Source organism: Eurosta solidaginis, chromosome 1, assembly GCF_040869045.1.
Source record: "Eurosta solidaginis isolate ZX-2024a chromosome 1, ASM4086904v1, whole genome shotgun sequence".
NCBI classification, from domain to species: Eukaryota; Metazoa; Arthropoda; class Insecta; order Diptera; family Tephritidae; genus Eurosta; species Eurosta solidaginis.
The window spans coordinates 295,914,999-295,929,683 of NC_090319.1; the positions used below are offsets into that span (position 1 = coordinate 295,914,999).

At 40.7% G+C, this 14,685-nt stretch overlaps 1 protein-coding gene across 3 annotated transcripts; it reads left to right on the top strand.

The window, feature by feature from the left end:
• Positions 1–311: 311 nt before the first annotated feature.
• ATPsynC (ATP synthase, subunit C) lies at positions 312–12,903 on the top strand. Of its 3 annotated transcripts, none has more exons than XM_067761141.1 (4): positions 312–426; positions 1,117–1,217; positions 10,900–11,104; positions 11,723–12,903. In XM_067761141.1, exons 2-4 carry the CDS (start codon positions 1,170–1,172, stop codon positions 11,884–11,886), a joined length of 417 nt encoding a protein of 138 aa, XP_067617242.1. In that variant the 5' UTR covers positions 312–426; positions 1,117–1,169; the 3' UTR covers positions 11,887–12,903. The 3 variants fall into 3 exon arrangements, with proteins under 3 accessions (XP_067617242.1, XP_067617243.1, XP_067617244.1); XM_067761142.1 differs by lacking the exon at positions 312–426 and adding an exon at positions 685–839; XM_067761143.1 differs by lacking the exon at positions 312–426 and adding an exon at positions 926–1,049.
• Positions 12,904–14,685: the final 1,782 nt, after the last annotated feature.

The window sequence follows — 14,685 nt, forward strand, 5'->3', positions numbered from 1 at the left end:
TTGTTGTTGCATTTGCATGTTAAATCCCTATCCGTATCTGGTTCACGCATGTAAACAAAAGATCAGCTGTTTTTTATGGGCAATTCATTCGTCATTTTCCTTTAGCTCTTGTTTTTTCTCCCTTTCCTTCATCCGCTCAACCAGTCAACTGTAACGCAGATGCGCCGAACGAAGCAATTTTGAACTCCCGAATGTGCAATCTACTGTGCGTGATTTGTGGTAAATATTTCCCACGGTTACAATAATTATTGTATATGTAACCTTGGCCTATGTTTCTCGATGCTCTCAAATTGGCAGTGCCTTTTTTACATCTTACCACAGCCAATATCACGTAACCAGATTCACCATCCTAAGGGAAGACACTTGGTTCGTTCATTCGTCTTTCAAATTTTTAGGTCGACCCACTGTTGTAAGGGTTTGTTCGAAGTGAGTGCAGAATAAAATATTAGCTCTAGAGAGAATACAATTTTGTAATATGCTACCAACGATTGATTGAGTAATCAATGCCTTAGTGTAGTTAAAGTGTTCAGAAATTTGAAGTTTATATAACTTTTATTATAAGTTAAAGGCACTAATCTGCTTATATATAATAGAGTTGGTAGAAAGTGTGTAGATTTCAAACGAAGAAATGTAAATTTTTCCTGTGGTGGCTGCCGCCATCTTGCTATGCGTGTGTATGTGTGAAAAATGTCTACCATTCGGGAGCTAAAATGGAAATGAAACGCTATGACTGCGAACATCCAACGAATGATTGCGGTGAATTTGTCACAGAGGATCGAGACCAGCGCAGCATTGCGAAAGGAATTGGCGATTTTGTAACAAAATCTTAATAAAAAATTGTAAATTAAAATATTTATAACATTGGTGTTATTTAAATGGACATATATATATGAAGGCTTTGACCTATGGTTATAATAATTAATAAGCTTATAGAGAAAAAGATGAGAAGTTATTAGTAGTTAGAAAGTTACGTAACTGCAAGCGGTTTAAGTGAAGAAAAAATTCTTGCGGCAGTAAAAAAGAAAATTATATTTTCTCCTAAATATACAGTAGACACTCACTAATTACTTCATGATAAAATAAAAATGGTTTGATCATATTTTTATCTTTTTACAGAGCACTGCGCCAGCTTCAATTTTTGGTTGATCCATCAAAAAGACATACACAAAATGTTCGTGTCAACAGTATCCCGTATTGCCCCCGTCGCCAGGAATGTTGTAAGTCTTCATTAAATATTTTTTTTTATCTTAAATATATGTTTTATGCTTTCGAGTAGATTTTGGATTAACCAATAATTTCATTACATAAGTAACTAGGTAAATCGATTTTAATTTTCCTCGCTTGCCCTTCTTAATATGAGGTGAACTTTAATATTTTGCGGTGAAATATTACATAAGAATAGTTGAGGTTAGGTTATATAGCGGTGTTGTACATAGCAATACACTATGAAGTTTGTTTATTATAGAAATGGCTAAAATAGCTTATACATGTTTTAATAAAATGTTTACTATGTGACCACGTTCTTTTTCTTTACGCGTCCATACACGAATCTCGTAACAATCGAAGATTTGATTTTGATCAAGATTTGGTAGCCAATATAACTGCGTTACGTTAAGAACTCGTTTTACTGCTTACAGAAAACCTAGATTAGAATATATTTATACATAGGGAGTAAACAACTTCTAAAATAATTCTTTGTTCGAAAACATTGAACAAGGTTAAGATATCAGTTTAGCTTTTAACTCAAATAATAGATTGTTAGTTGGTAATAGATAGATTTATATCGTTGGCTTAAATCAGAAATGTCCTAACCATCAAGTTAAACTTTACATGCTGTTACGCATTCCCTACATGAAGCTGTCATAACTCCGGTGGAACCGTTTTAATACATCATACCGAAATTAGTGAAACACACATATTCGAAAATATGTTGTGAGCAAACCAATTACATATAGGTTGCACTGACCGCTTCGTTAGGACTACACTTAGATTTAATATGTCCATAGTGTGAAATTTTGGTAACGTTTTATAAGACGGGGCACCACCTAATTTTTATCTACAATTATCAAAGGTGGTTATCATAAGACGCGTCTCGACCTCCGTTTATAGAATCCGAAAGTGAAAATTAAAATTTTTAATTCTATCAGAAGATATAAGAAAAAAATCGGTTCAAATTTTCATGTGGTTGTTGTTTTTTTGCAAGATTTGTTGTACACACACGCACATTAATGCAGAAAGGTTTCTGAGCGCATTTAGTTTTGACCCCAAACCGGTGTCGGACCCACCCAGGGTAATTTTTTATAAGCGCGCCCGAAGGCCGCTAACGCAGAAAAGTTTTCTGTGCAAAAAAAACTGGATCGGGACCCAATTTCGGACCCTCTCGGGGTCATTTTACGGTTTTTTGTAAATAACTTCGGATTCTTAAAACGGAGGTCGAGACGCGTCTTTTGATACCACCTTTGATAATTTTCGATAAAAATTAGGTGGTGCGTCTTGTAAAGCGTTACCGAAATTTTTATATAACTTACATACCCTTATGTGGGGAGATCCAGCATCATGTGTTTGAACCTCTTACAACACGCTTCTATCTGCATACATATTGCATAACTTTCACAACCAAGAAATCATTTCCGTCTGTCCCCATTTCCGAAAAATTTTGAAAAAAATTTCCAACATTATGTTTATTTGGTTTTTTTTTCTATTCTTCATATTTCAGTGTGAGCAATAAACAAGTAATTGCCATTCACTCATTGCCTTTGACAAAATAGCACTTTTAATATGGTGGCCGGCTTTGATGGCAATGTGAAAGGTGGTAATCCGTTTTATTTAATTTAGCTCCTGATTCCTTTTTCGCCCTGTTTCCATCTTCATCCCCTTTTCTATACCTCTTTTTACCCGTCAATCTCACTCTCCCCATATGCCATCTACTCTACGCCTTCCACCGAGAACCTCGTTCCCGGAATGATCGGACTAGTACCTTACAAATTTTACATTTATCAGACTAAATATGAATGAATGAATATAAATGCGGATTACAGTGTAAAACAGCTCTTATGAATCGTATTTTATTGATAATTTTGGAGGGGTTGGTTTATCTCAAATTAATAGTTTCCATAATTCCTTACATCGCTCTCTTGATTTAATTTTTGTAACTAATAATATTGGTTTTGTTATCTCGGAACCTGCGTCTTCAATTTCGCCACCAAACTTGCATCACCTGCCCTTAAAGCTTGAAATTCAGTTCTTTAAGTATTTCTGTATTCCTACATCAAATATGAAAACATCGTTCAATTTTCGAAGATGTGATTTTAATCGTTTAAATTCTGCTTTACGTGGAGTTGATTGGGATGCTATGCTTGGCGAAAGTGAAGTTGGAAAGTCTTTTAATGTATTTAAAAATGAAATTCAGAAGATTTGCGAAAAAATCGTGCCGGTATATAAAAATAAAATTTATAAATCTCCCTGGCACAATAGTGAGCTCAAACATCTAAAAAATTTGAGAAACAAGTTCTTTAAAAAATATAAGTTTACTAATCAGCGTCGATTTTGTGATCTGTTTATTGTTTATAAAAAAAAATTTAACAATCTTAATAAGTCTTTATATGCTAAGTACGTCAGAAATTTAGAGGTTAACATCAAGAGCAATCCGAAGAACTTTTGGAATTACATTAACTCCATGAAGAGCGTATCTAGCATACCGAAATCAGTAAGCTACAACAATATTACTGCCAACACTGTTAATGAGGCTGCTAATCTCTTTGCTGACTTCTTCTCGGCGAACCTTATCACAGATAATGATTTAACTGTGGAAGATACAGATAACATACACAAGTTAATTAAGTCTCCCTCCGCTAATAATTTTGGGTCACTTACCCTCACTGAGGCAGACATAGTTGAGGGGATTAAAAAACTTAAAAATTCCTCCAGAACTGATGTTGACAATCATTCAGTTATTCTATTTAAAAATTGTCCTTCGCTAGTACGACCGTTAATGATTATAGTCAATAAATCATTGGCATCGGGTATTTTTATTGATGACTGGAAAAAAGCATCCGTCACTACCATTTTTAAGTCTGGCAACAAAAGTAACTGTTCTAATTACAGGCCTATTTCCAAATTGTCTACAACTTCGAAGCTTTCCGAATGTGTTGTCAATGACAAGCTTTACTTTAGTATTAAACACCTGATTTGCGCCAATCAACATGGTTTTGTCCCGGCCAGAGCCACATTAACGAACCTCGCTGTGTTTTCTGAGGATTGCTACGCGGAATTTAGGCGGGGTTTTCAGATTGATACAATATACCTAGACTTCTCCAAGTCATTCGATAAAATTTCTCATAAAATTTTAATTGCGAAATTAGCTTGTTATGGGTTCCACTCTACGTTTCTACAGTGGATTAAATCTTACCTGCACAACAGAAGTAATGTTGTAAATATTGACGGTGTTTATTCGAAACCATTTTGGGCCACTTCTGGAGTGCCCCAGGGCAGTATTCTGGGCCATTTACTATTTATCTTGTTCATTAATGACATTAGCTCTTGCTTCTCATCTACCAAATTTCTGCTTTATGCTGATGATCTCAAGATCTATTCTGAGATCAGTTGTTATAATGATGTCGTTGTTCTTCAATCTGAGATTAATAAGCTTTATATCTGGTGTGTTAAGAACCGTCTTTTCCTTAATATAAGTAAGTGCCACACTGTGACGTATGGTAAACTGCTGAGGCCACTTCATACCTCCTATCATATTGCAGAAACCTTTCTTCGTACGACTCTTGAAGTTAAAGACTTGGGGGTATACTTCGACTCAAAGTTTAATTTTAACACTCACGTCAGCTTCACAATTTCTAAGGCGCTTTCAATGCTTGCTTTTGTCAGACGCCATTCCGCAAACTTCTATGACCCCTACACACTCAAAGTTTTATCGCTTCCCAAGACAGTCGGTTCTATGTACCGGAGCGACTCGGGATTTTTCCCGACCAAGGACTGTCATTTCAGTGTGACCCCATTTAATTTGTTTCGTCCCTCCCACAAATTGTCATCCTCCCAGCAGCTCCTTGCAGCAGGACTGCTACATATTCTCTTACTCCGGGAAGGTATCGAACCCAATCCGGGTCCGTATCCTCACCCCGGTCCTGAGAAATGGTTTTGCTGCATTTGCCAGAAAAGAATCTTTTTAGGACGGTCATACTCTGTTCAGTGTGTCTCGTGCAAGGGATGGTTGCATCGGACAGGTTGTTCTGGGCTTGATCCCAAAACCCGACGTCCACGTAAATTTTATAAATCTTTTGTGGCTCCTTGCTGCTCACGCCCAAGGGCGTCCCGTAGTCTACGCCTAAGCGTATCCCCACTACCTTCCAGCAGCTTCGCTGCTCAGCAAGCCACAACAAGTACCCGCTGCTGCTCGCGCCCCACGGCGCCAACAACTCAAACAGCTGATACCACTCATAACTACTACCTTCGTAGTAGAGCTGGTAGCAATGCTGAGCATCAGCCCCTGCCCCCGTCTTCTTCTCCTCCCCTCTTTTCTGGCAGCAATCGTGCAGGTCAGGGAAACAGACTCTTAGTCCCTGCCTCCGTTTGCACCGTCTGCCAGCACAGAATATATAGGTTTGCGAAATCCGCTCAATGCAGCTCCTGCCTTGGGTGGTGTCACTTTCCTAGATGTTCTGGTCTCCGCGACGGCAACCCCTCGACGGGTTTCATCGCGCCATGTTGCCAGGTCGCAAACCCAAATCATCCGGGTACCCCAATGCTTGCCCAAGGGCGCCCAGTCCCAAGGCCACAACAGCAATTGCGTCCTGGCCTTCCACAACCTAGGCGTAGTCACCCCTCACTTACCCCTAGAGTGGCGGCGTCACCCCTCATGCACTTCAGAATTCTGCAGTTCAACTGTAATGGACTAACTGGGAAGATTACGGAGATAGTCGATTTCATGAAGCGGCACAACATCCGCATTGCTGCGATTCAAGAGACTAAACTCACAGCAAGATCTGCATTGCAGACCTGCTCTGGTTATAATGTCCACAGGAAAGACCGCGAGAGCGGAAATGGAGGCGGCCTCGCGTTTATTATACACCACTCTGTGCAATATCATATATTTGATCCTGGCATCGACCGCAGTGACATTGTCTTAGAACGTCAAGGCCTATCTGTCCGGTCAGGCGATGCAAATCTAGAAATCATCAACATCTACATCGCTCCTTTCACCTGTTGCCCCAGTGGATACCGCCCTAATATCGAGGCCTTACTCACTGGCAACAATCGCATTATCTTAGGCGATTTCAATGCCCATCACGACCTATGGCATTCAAACTTGCGGGCGGACAGTAGGGGTGAGATGTTGGCGGATCAACTAGACGAAACGACGTTCTGCACAATTAACGGAGACGCCCCCACACGTATGGTGGGAAGCTGTCATAGCTCGCCAGATATCTCAATCGTGAGCGCAGAACTCGTAAACTGCGTCAACTGGCAGCCGATGGTAACATTGGCATCCGACCACCTGCCCATACTTATTTCGTTCAAGCGTACCGCCGACTTCATCGTCACCGAAAAACGCAATTTCATAAACTTCAAAAAAAAAAGTGGGAAGAATATAAATCTGCAACAGACAGCAGCTTTGCTGCCCTCCCTATCCCGACTGATGTCCGCCAAGGGGAGCGTGCCTTCCGTAAGGTCATTGAATCCGCCTCGGCACATTTCATTCCCGCCGGGAGAATTCACGAAATCCGGCCCACTTCCCGGCGGAGGCCGCGAGCTTAGCGAGGGAACGCGACCTTATAAGACAGCTTGATCCAGGCGACCCCCAAATAAGGGATATAAACCAACGCATCAGATCGCTTGTGGACGAACACAAGCGGGCGAAATGGGAAGAGCACCTAAGAGGTTGTAACCTTTCTACCGGTGTAGGTAAACTTTGGTCCACCGTAAAGTCCCTATCGAATCCGACTAAGCACAAAGACAAAGTTTCCATCGCCTTTGGCGATAAGGTGCTGTCGGATGCGAAAAAATGCGCGAGCGCTTTCTGTCGACAATATATAATGCATCCTACGGTCGACAAAGATAGACGGAGAGCCAATAGACGTGCACATAAACACAAACTCAGCGCGTCACCAATTACCATCACCGCTAGAGAGGCCAAGGTGGTCCCGCTACTAAAGCCTGGGAAACCAGCTAACCTAGGTGAGTCATATCGTCCGATATCTCTCCTATCGCCAGTGGCAAAGACGCTTGAAGCCATTTTGCTCCCTTATTTCCAAGCACATTTGCAGCTAGCCCCTCATCAGCATGGCTTCAGAAAACTCCATAGCACTACCTCCGCGCTAAATGTCATTAGCACCCAGATAAATTGCGGTTTGAATCAATATCCCCACCATAGAACAGTACTCGTAGCGTTAGACCTATCAAAAGCTTTTGATACGGTCAACCATGGCTCGTTACTGCAGGACCTGGAAGGGTCCACCCTTCCCCCATGTCTTAAAAGGTGGACCGCAAATTATCTGGGTGGTCGGCAGGCATCGGTGCAATTCAGAAACGAAACATCAAAACAAAGGAGAATTAAACAAGGGGTGCCACAGGGTGGTGTCCTATCCCCGCTTTTGTTTAATTTCTACATATCTAAGCTACCTTCACCACCGGAAGGAGTCACAATCATTTCCTACGCCGATGACTGCACAATAATGGCCACAGGCCCAGGCCCAAAGATCGATGAGCTATGCAATAAAATAAACGGCTATCTCCCTGATCTCTCCAGTTTTTTCACCTCGCGAAACCTGGCATTGTCACCGACTAAATCTTCCGCGACCTTATTTACAACATGGACGCCCCAAATGTCGACCATATTGAACATCCACGTCGATGGCACTACGCTACCGACTGTCCTACACCCCAAAATCTTGGGTGTGACGTTTGATCAGGATCTACATTTTGGTGCGCACGCAACCGCAATTGTTCCAAGAATTCAGAGCCGTAATAAAATCCTCAAATCCCTTGCTGGCAGTAACTGGGGAAAAGATAAAGAAACGCTCTTGACCACATACAAAGCAATTAGCCAGCCGATTACGTGCTACGCGTCACCCATATGGTCGCCAAGCCTAAAAACCACCCACTGGAAGAAACTACAGGCCTGCCAAAATACTGCTCTCAGAATTGCCACGGGCTGTCTTCTTATGTCCCCAGAACACCATCTGCATAATGAGGCGAGAATACTCCCCATCAGGGAGAGAAATGAGATGCTGACCAAACAGTTTCTGTTGAATACCCAGAAACCTGGGCATCCCAACAGACATCTGATTGACGAACCAGCACCGCCTAGGGGCCTAAGGAGTCATCTCCGTAAGCATTTTGAGGAAATACGGCACCTGAGAACCCAGCCGTACGAAGCGGAAAAACACAAGCAGGTCCTTGGTGAACTCCATAGACAGGCGTCGGACCTTTATGTCGGGAATTGCCCGGTGAATCCAGTACTTGAAGAAAAATATCCAGAACTCGCAGAAGAGGAACGCATACTCCCCAGGGAAACGCGTGTCACTCTTGCTCAACTTCGTTCTGGATACTGTAACAGGTTAAACTCTTACCTATCCAGAATCAACCCCGACATACAAAATGTATGCCCTGCTTGCAATGTGTCCCCACATGACACCAACCATCTCTTTAATTGTAATGTGGAACCAACGCCTCTAACACCCCTTTCCTTATGGTCCACCCTTGTTGAAACAGCAAGTTTCCTTGGACTCCCGTTAGAGGATATTGATGACAATTTGTGATCGGTCGCGGCTGTTAGGTGGGGCGAAGCACTTCTACAACAACAACAACCCGTCACTTACTCCCAGAAAGACGACGTCTCCCCCTATGCACTTCAGAATTCCGCAGTTAAACTGTAATTGATTAACTGGGAAGATCCCGGAGATAGTCGATTTCATGAAGCGGCACAACATCCGCATTACTGCGATTCAAGAGACTAAACTCACAGCAATATCTGCGTTGTTGTTGTTGGTTTTGTTGTTGTTGTAGCGATAAGGTTGCTCCCCGAAGGCTTTGGGGAGTGTTATCGATGTGATGGTCCTTTGCCGGATACAAATCCGGTACGCTCCGGTACCATAACACCATTAAGGTGCTAGCCCGACCATCTCGGGAACGATTTATATGGCCACATTAAACCTTCAGGCCATTCCCTCCCTCCCTACCCCCAAGTTCCATGAGGAGCTTGGGGTCGCCAGAGCCTCGTCTGTTAGTGAAACAGGATTCGCCGCGGATAGGTGAGGTTGACAATTGGGTTTGGAGAAGCTATATATTGCGCTGGCAACCTGAGAGGTTGCGCTACACAGCCCCTTGAATCTGGTATTTTAGTCGCCTCTTACGACAGGCATACCTACCGCGGGTATATTCTGATCCCCTAACCCGCTGGGGTCAAGTCTGCATTGCAGACCTGTTCTGGGTATAATGACCACAGAAAAGATCGCGAGAGACCGAGAGACCAACCGATTGCGTGCTACGCGTCCCCTATATGGTCGCCAAGCCTAAAAACTACCCACTGGAATAAGCTACAGGCGCCCCAGCGGGTTAGTGGATCAGAATATACCCGCGGTAGATATGCCTGTCGTAAGAGGCGACTAAAATACCAGATTCAAGGGGTTGTGTAACGCAACCCTTCAGGTTGCCAGCGCAATATATAGCTTCTCCGAACCCAATTGTCAACCTCACCTATCCGCGGCGAATCCTGTTTCAATAACAGACGAGGCTCTGGCGACCACAAGCTCCTCATGGAACTTGGGGGTGGGGAGGGGGGAATGGCCTGAAGGTTTAATGTGGCCACATAAATCGTTCCCGAGATGGTCGGGCTAGCACCTTAATGGTGCTGTGGTACCGGAGCGTACCGGATCCTTATCCGGCAAAGGACCATCACATCGATAACACTCCCCAAAGCCTTCGGGGAGCAACCTTATCGCTACAACAACAACAACAACATAAGTTACAGGCCTGCCAAAATACTGCGCTCAGAACCATCACAGGCTGTCTTCTTATGTCCCCAGAACACCATCTACATAATGAGGCGAGAATACTCCCCAACAGGGAGAGAAATGAGATGCTAACCAAACAGTTCCTGTTGAATACCCAGAAACCTGGGCATCCCAACAGACATCTGATTGATGAGCTATCACCGCCTAGGGGCTGAAGGAGTCATCACCGTAAGCATTTTGAGGAAATACGGCACCTGAGAACTCAGCGGTATGAAGCAAAAAACACAAGCAAGACCTTGGTGAACTCCATTACACGCATGCCAGGAATTGCCCGGTGAATCCAGTACTCAAAGAACAGTACCCAAAACGGAAGAGGAAGGCATACTCCCCAGAGAGTCACTAGGTCAACTTCGTTCTGGATACTGTAACAGGTTAAACTCTTACCTATCCTGAATCAACCCCGACATACAAAATGTATGCCCCGCTTGCAATGTGTCCCCACATGACACCAACCATCTCTTACTGTAATATGGAACCAACGCCTCTAACACCCCTTTCATTATGGTCCACCCCTGTTTAAACAGCAAGTTTCCTTGGACTCCCGTTAGAGGATATTGATGACAATTTGTGATCGGGTCGCAGCTGTTAGGTGGGGCGAAGCACTGCTACAACAACAATATCCCAAATTGTCAACAATTAAATCCCTTAAAATCTCTTCGAAGGTTATCGCGCCTTACAGTTCTTTATTTTTGTTTTTTTTTATTTTGCGCAGTGCTTTTAATATTTTCTTTCAAAAGAACCTCCTCCCAACAAGAACAAATCAACAAAAAATAAAAGGGTTCATCCGATCTAGCCTAGTGTATATTATTTGCATATTAAATGCACATACATATGTTTTGGAGACAATCTATAAATTTCTTTATTTCTTTAATTTCAGCTTCTCAACGGCTCAAAGCAATATTTGCGACCATTGAGCAGCGCTGTGATTAGCCAGAGCCAATCTTTGGCCGCTCAGAACAGAACCCCCGTCGCATTACTGCCACAAATTAGGTCATTCCAGACCTCTCCAGTCACTCGAGACATTGATTCAGCTGCCAAATTCATCGGTGCTGGTGCTGCAACAGTCGGTGTCGCCGGTTCCGGTTAGTATTGGAAGAATCTTATAGCAGAAAAGAAAAAGAATATATTGACGAATCAAGCGAAATAATGTGACAGAAACCACAGTTAGTACTGAATTTGCTACGTTTTCATAATAGTCAGTTGCAATCTAGCATCTGGGGCACACATACGGGTATTTTCTATCCAATTATTTTCATACATACAACCCTTAACTGGGAAATGGGCATGTTGAATTGGTGGAATGTAGATTACTCTAACATAGCCTCGGGAAGGTCTGAGAGTTGGTCAAAGTTCAAATCAAACATGCAGTTGCGCGTGGAACTTAAACCTATATATTTTCTAGCAGGAAATTTGTATGATTAAGAGGCAAAGGTACCAGAAACTCTAGACTCTTGGTAAGCTTGTTTGGGCATATTGAGAGTTTATTGAAATCCTTTGTGACCAGCAATTTTAGTGCGATGTGCTTGCTGCATACTATGTGCAGAACTCAATTCAGACTAATCTGTGACTGACTATATAGAAACAAAGTTAAACAGGAGCACTGTCTTCTTGTAGCATTTTTCGCTTTCATTTATAAGTTTTACTAATTTTTTTCTTTTTTTATTTCATTTCTTAAAAAAAAAAACTTCCAATACAAACAGGTGCTGGTATCGGAACAGTGTTCGGTTCCCTCATCATTGGTTATGCCAGAAATCCATCATTGAAACAACAGTTGTTCTCATATGCTATTTTGGGTTTCGCCTTGTCTGAAGCTATGGGTCTGTTCTGTCTTATGATGGCTTTCTTGCTGCTCTTCGCTTTCTAAAGTGTGTCTGATTGAACAACAACCGCTCCTCCACTTATTTGTTTTTAAAAAACATCCAAGAATTAAAAGCAAATTTATTTAAGTTTAAAACGAAAATAAAAAAATACTATAATAAAACAAATACAACAAGACTATAAATGTGCAAAATATTCGTTAAAGTAAAGCGAAAACTAATCTTATCAAAAAAGAAAAGATAGCAAGTCAATTGCAAAGGAAATTGTAAAGAAATTTAATGCGCCAAATTGTGAGTTCTACAGACCGAACGACGGCAAGCCTAAAATCGTTTGAAAAAGTTCACGGATAAATCAGTGTGTTGGATAATTAGCTCTGTCGCAATCGCATGCAAATATTTGATGTCAGTGTGAAAGCGTTGGAACTGTGATAGGTTTTTGCAAGTATGTATTTTATAATGCATTGGTCTCGGAAATTGACGAGCAAAAAAAAAGGGTTAAGTCGCAAGTAGCTGACGAAAAACAGCTGCTAATTATCACAGGCCTCTTATACATTTGCAGCCAGCTTATAGTCTAAGCATAGTATATTAGTTCCATGATATGTGTGGACCCTTGTTTTCTTTGATCGCGCTCTCGTTAAACAACATAAAGTAGAAAACATTCGTAACCATCATTGAAAGTAACAAAATATAAATGTTTTCATTTTTTCCTTAGCATATTGTATTTATGTATATTTATTATACACCGTCTGTGTATGTGACTTGTACTGATGCTTAAAGTTGTTTACATATTACACATAATTAACTTTTGATTTGTTTTATATATTTAAATTGTGTATGCAATACAGACGACGTATTGTTGCTGCCTACGCATTTCTTAGAGAATTAGGAATACCATTGAAAAGAATTGAGTCCTTTGATTAAACATATACATAACATATAAAATTACCACATCGCTCATATAACTTATTATTTATCCATAGATATGCATATATAAGATTGTGACGTAAAGTTAGTTATTCAATAAAATCAAGATGGAGTTCATGAATGGTCAAACATATCAAGAAGTTTTTATTTACGTACTTCACGGAATAAAGTAGTTGATCAACATTCAGATTCAGCAATAACATGGCCAGTGATAACATTTCTATTAAGTTTCCTTATAACAAGTCACGCCAGCTAGCATTGCTTCGCGATAAAAATAGGATAATAGGCATAGTGTACCTATACAAGTGTGTTCACTAAGCGATAAACGTCAAAACTACAAACAGCCTCGCTCACCTGATGGAAATCTCAGGTCTAGTCGCATTTTTGGTCTCAACGACAACATTTTTGACTACCAATCGTCTCGAATTTTTCAATTTTTCAATCATTCGGCGCATTCGGTAATGGTATCCATTTTGAATTGGCTGTAATTCCGAATCCAGCGAGTGCCTGTCAGACTGCTTGAAAGATAAGTCAACACACTTGTACTTGTACACTATGATAATAGGAGTTAAATTCTCCATTAACCTGCCACTCAACCATTGTGAATGATAACTAAGAGTGATATCTGTCATATGCCTGACAGGATGTTCAATATGGCTACTTTTTAGGGTTTTGACGGTGTTCAATATGGCGGCGCCTATCTTCAGCGGGTGATAGAAGAGATACAGAATGAGACAGCGATACTCAAATACAAATCAGGTGATCCAATCACTTTGGAATTTTGACGTCTATGCAGAAGATATCACAGTTATCATTCACAATGCTCTCAACCATAGTGTACGTATTATACAAGTGTCAACTAAGCGATAAACGTCAAAACTACAGCCTCGCTAAGCTGCCCTGCAAAAACGCTCCACGTCATTTTACTAGTCATTTTACGGTCATTGTGACTTTCTGCAGCGGTTATATTCATAGTCATTTTTGCATGGGCGGATTAGGTTTTGTGACCAAATTTTCCGTTTCGTTCCTATTAATGTGATAGTGAATTCCGCTCCCACCTATAGGATGTGAGCATAGTACTGTGCTGCTCACACACGTCACAATGCTCGTCAAATGGCGGTAATTTTTCCGTCAATTCACTCTACATTTTCGAGTCATTTGACAATCAATTTTACTGCGGTTTTACCATTTATATAACCGCCATATAACGTGAATTTTACCTGCAGATTTACTCTACCTGGAGCAGCCATATGAATAAAATATGAACCAAAAAAATTGAATTTTCAATATTTATTATTTTCAATATTATTATATATGTACATGAAATTGGAACTTATATTAATCCAGTTCATATAAAACAGAAGAAATTTAATAATAAATAAACTCGCTTAATTGGTTTTTGTTTTCCAATTGAAATCTCTTCTAAGCGAGCAAAAAAATAATATTAAGCTTTAGAAAAAACTCCAATTATTTGAATGATCTACAACTTAAAGCTTAGTATAAATTCAGATCAAAAATATTCAAAGGTGTCGTGGAATCCGATTGCTCTCGTAATTAAAGAACTTAAAAATGTACGACTATTAATTGAGTCAGACTTATTATTGTTCTAAATCTAATCATTCAAGCAATAATTCTGCAACCCTTAGCAGGAGTATTGATTGGTTTCAAATCTAATTCCGACAGCAATCGTATCACGACATCCCATATTATATATGCACATGAAATTGTAACTTAAATTAATACAGTTCATATAAAGAAAAGTAAGTATTTTAATAACAAATAAACTCGCTTAATTGGTTTTCGTTTTCCAATTGAAATCTTTTCCAAGCGAACAGAAAATAATTTTAAGCTTTAGAAAAAACTGCAATTATTTGAATCAATTTAAATCTACAACTTAAAGCTAATTAGAAATTCAGATTAGA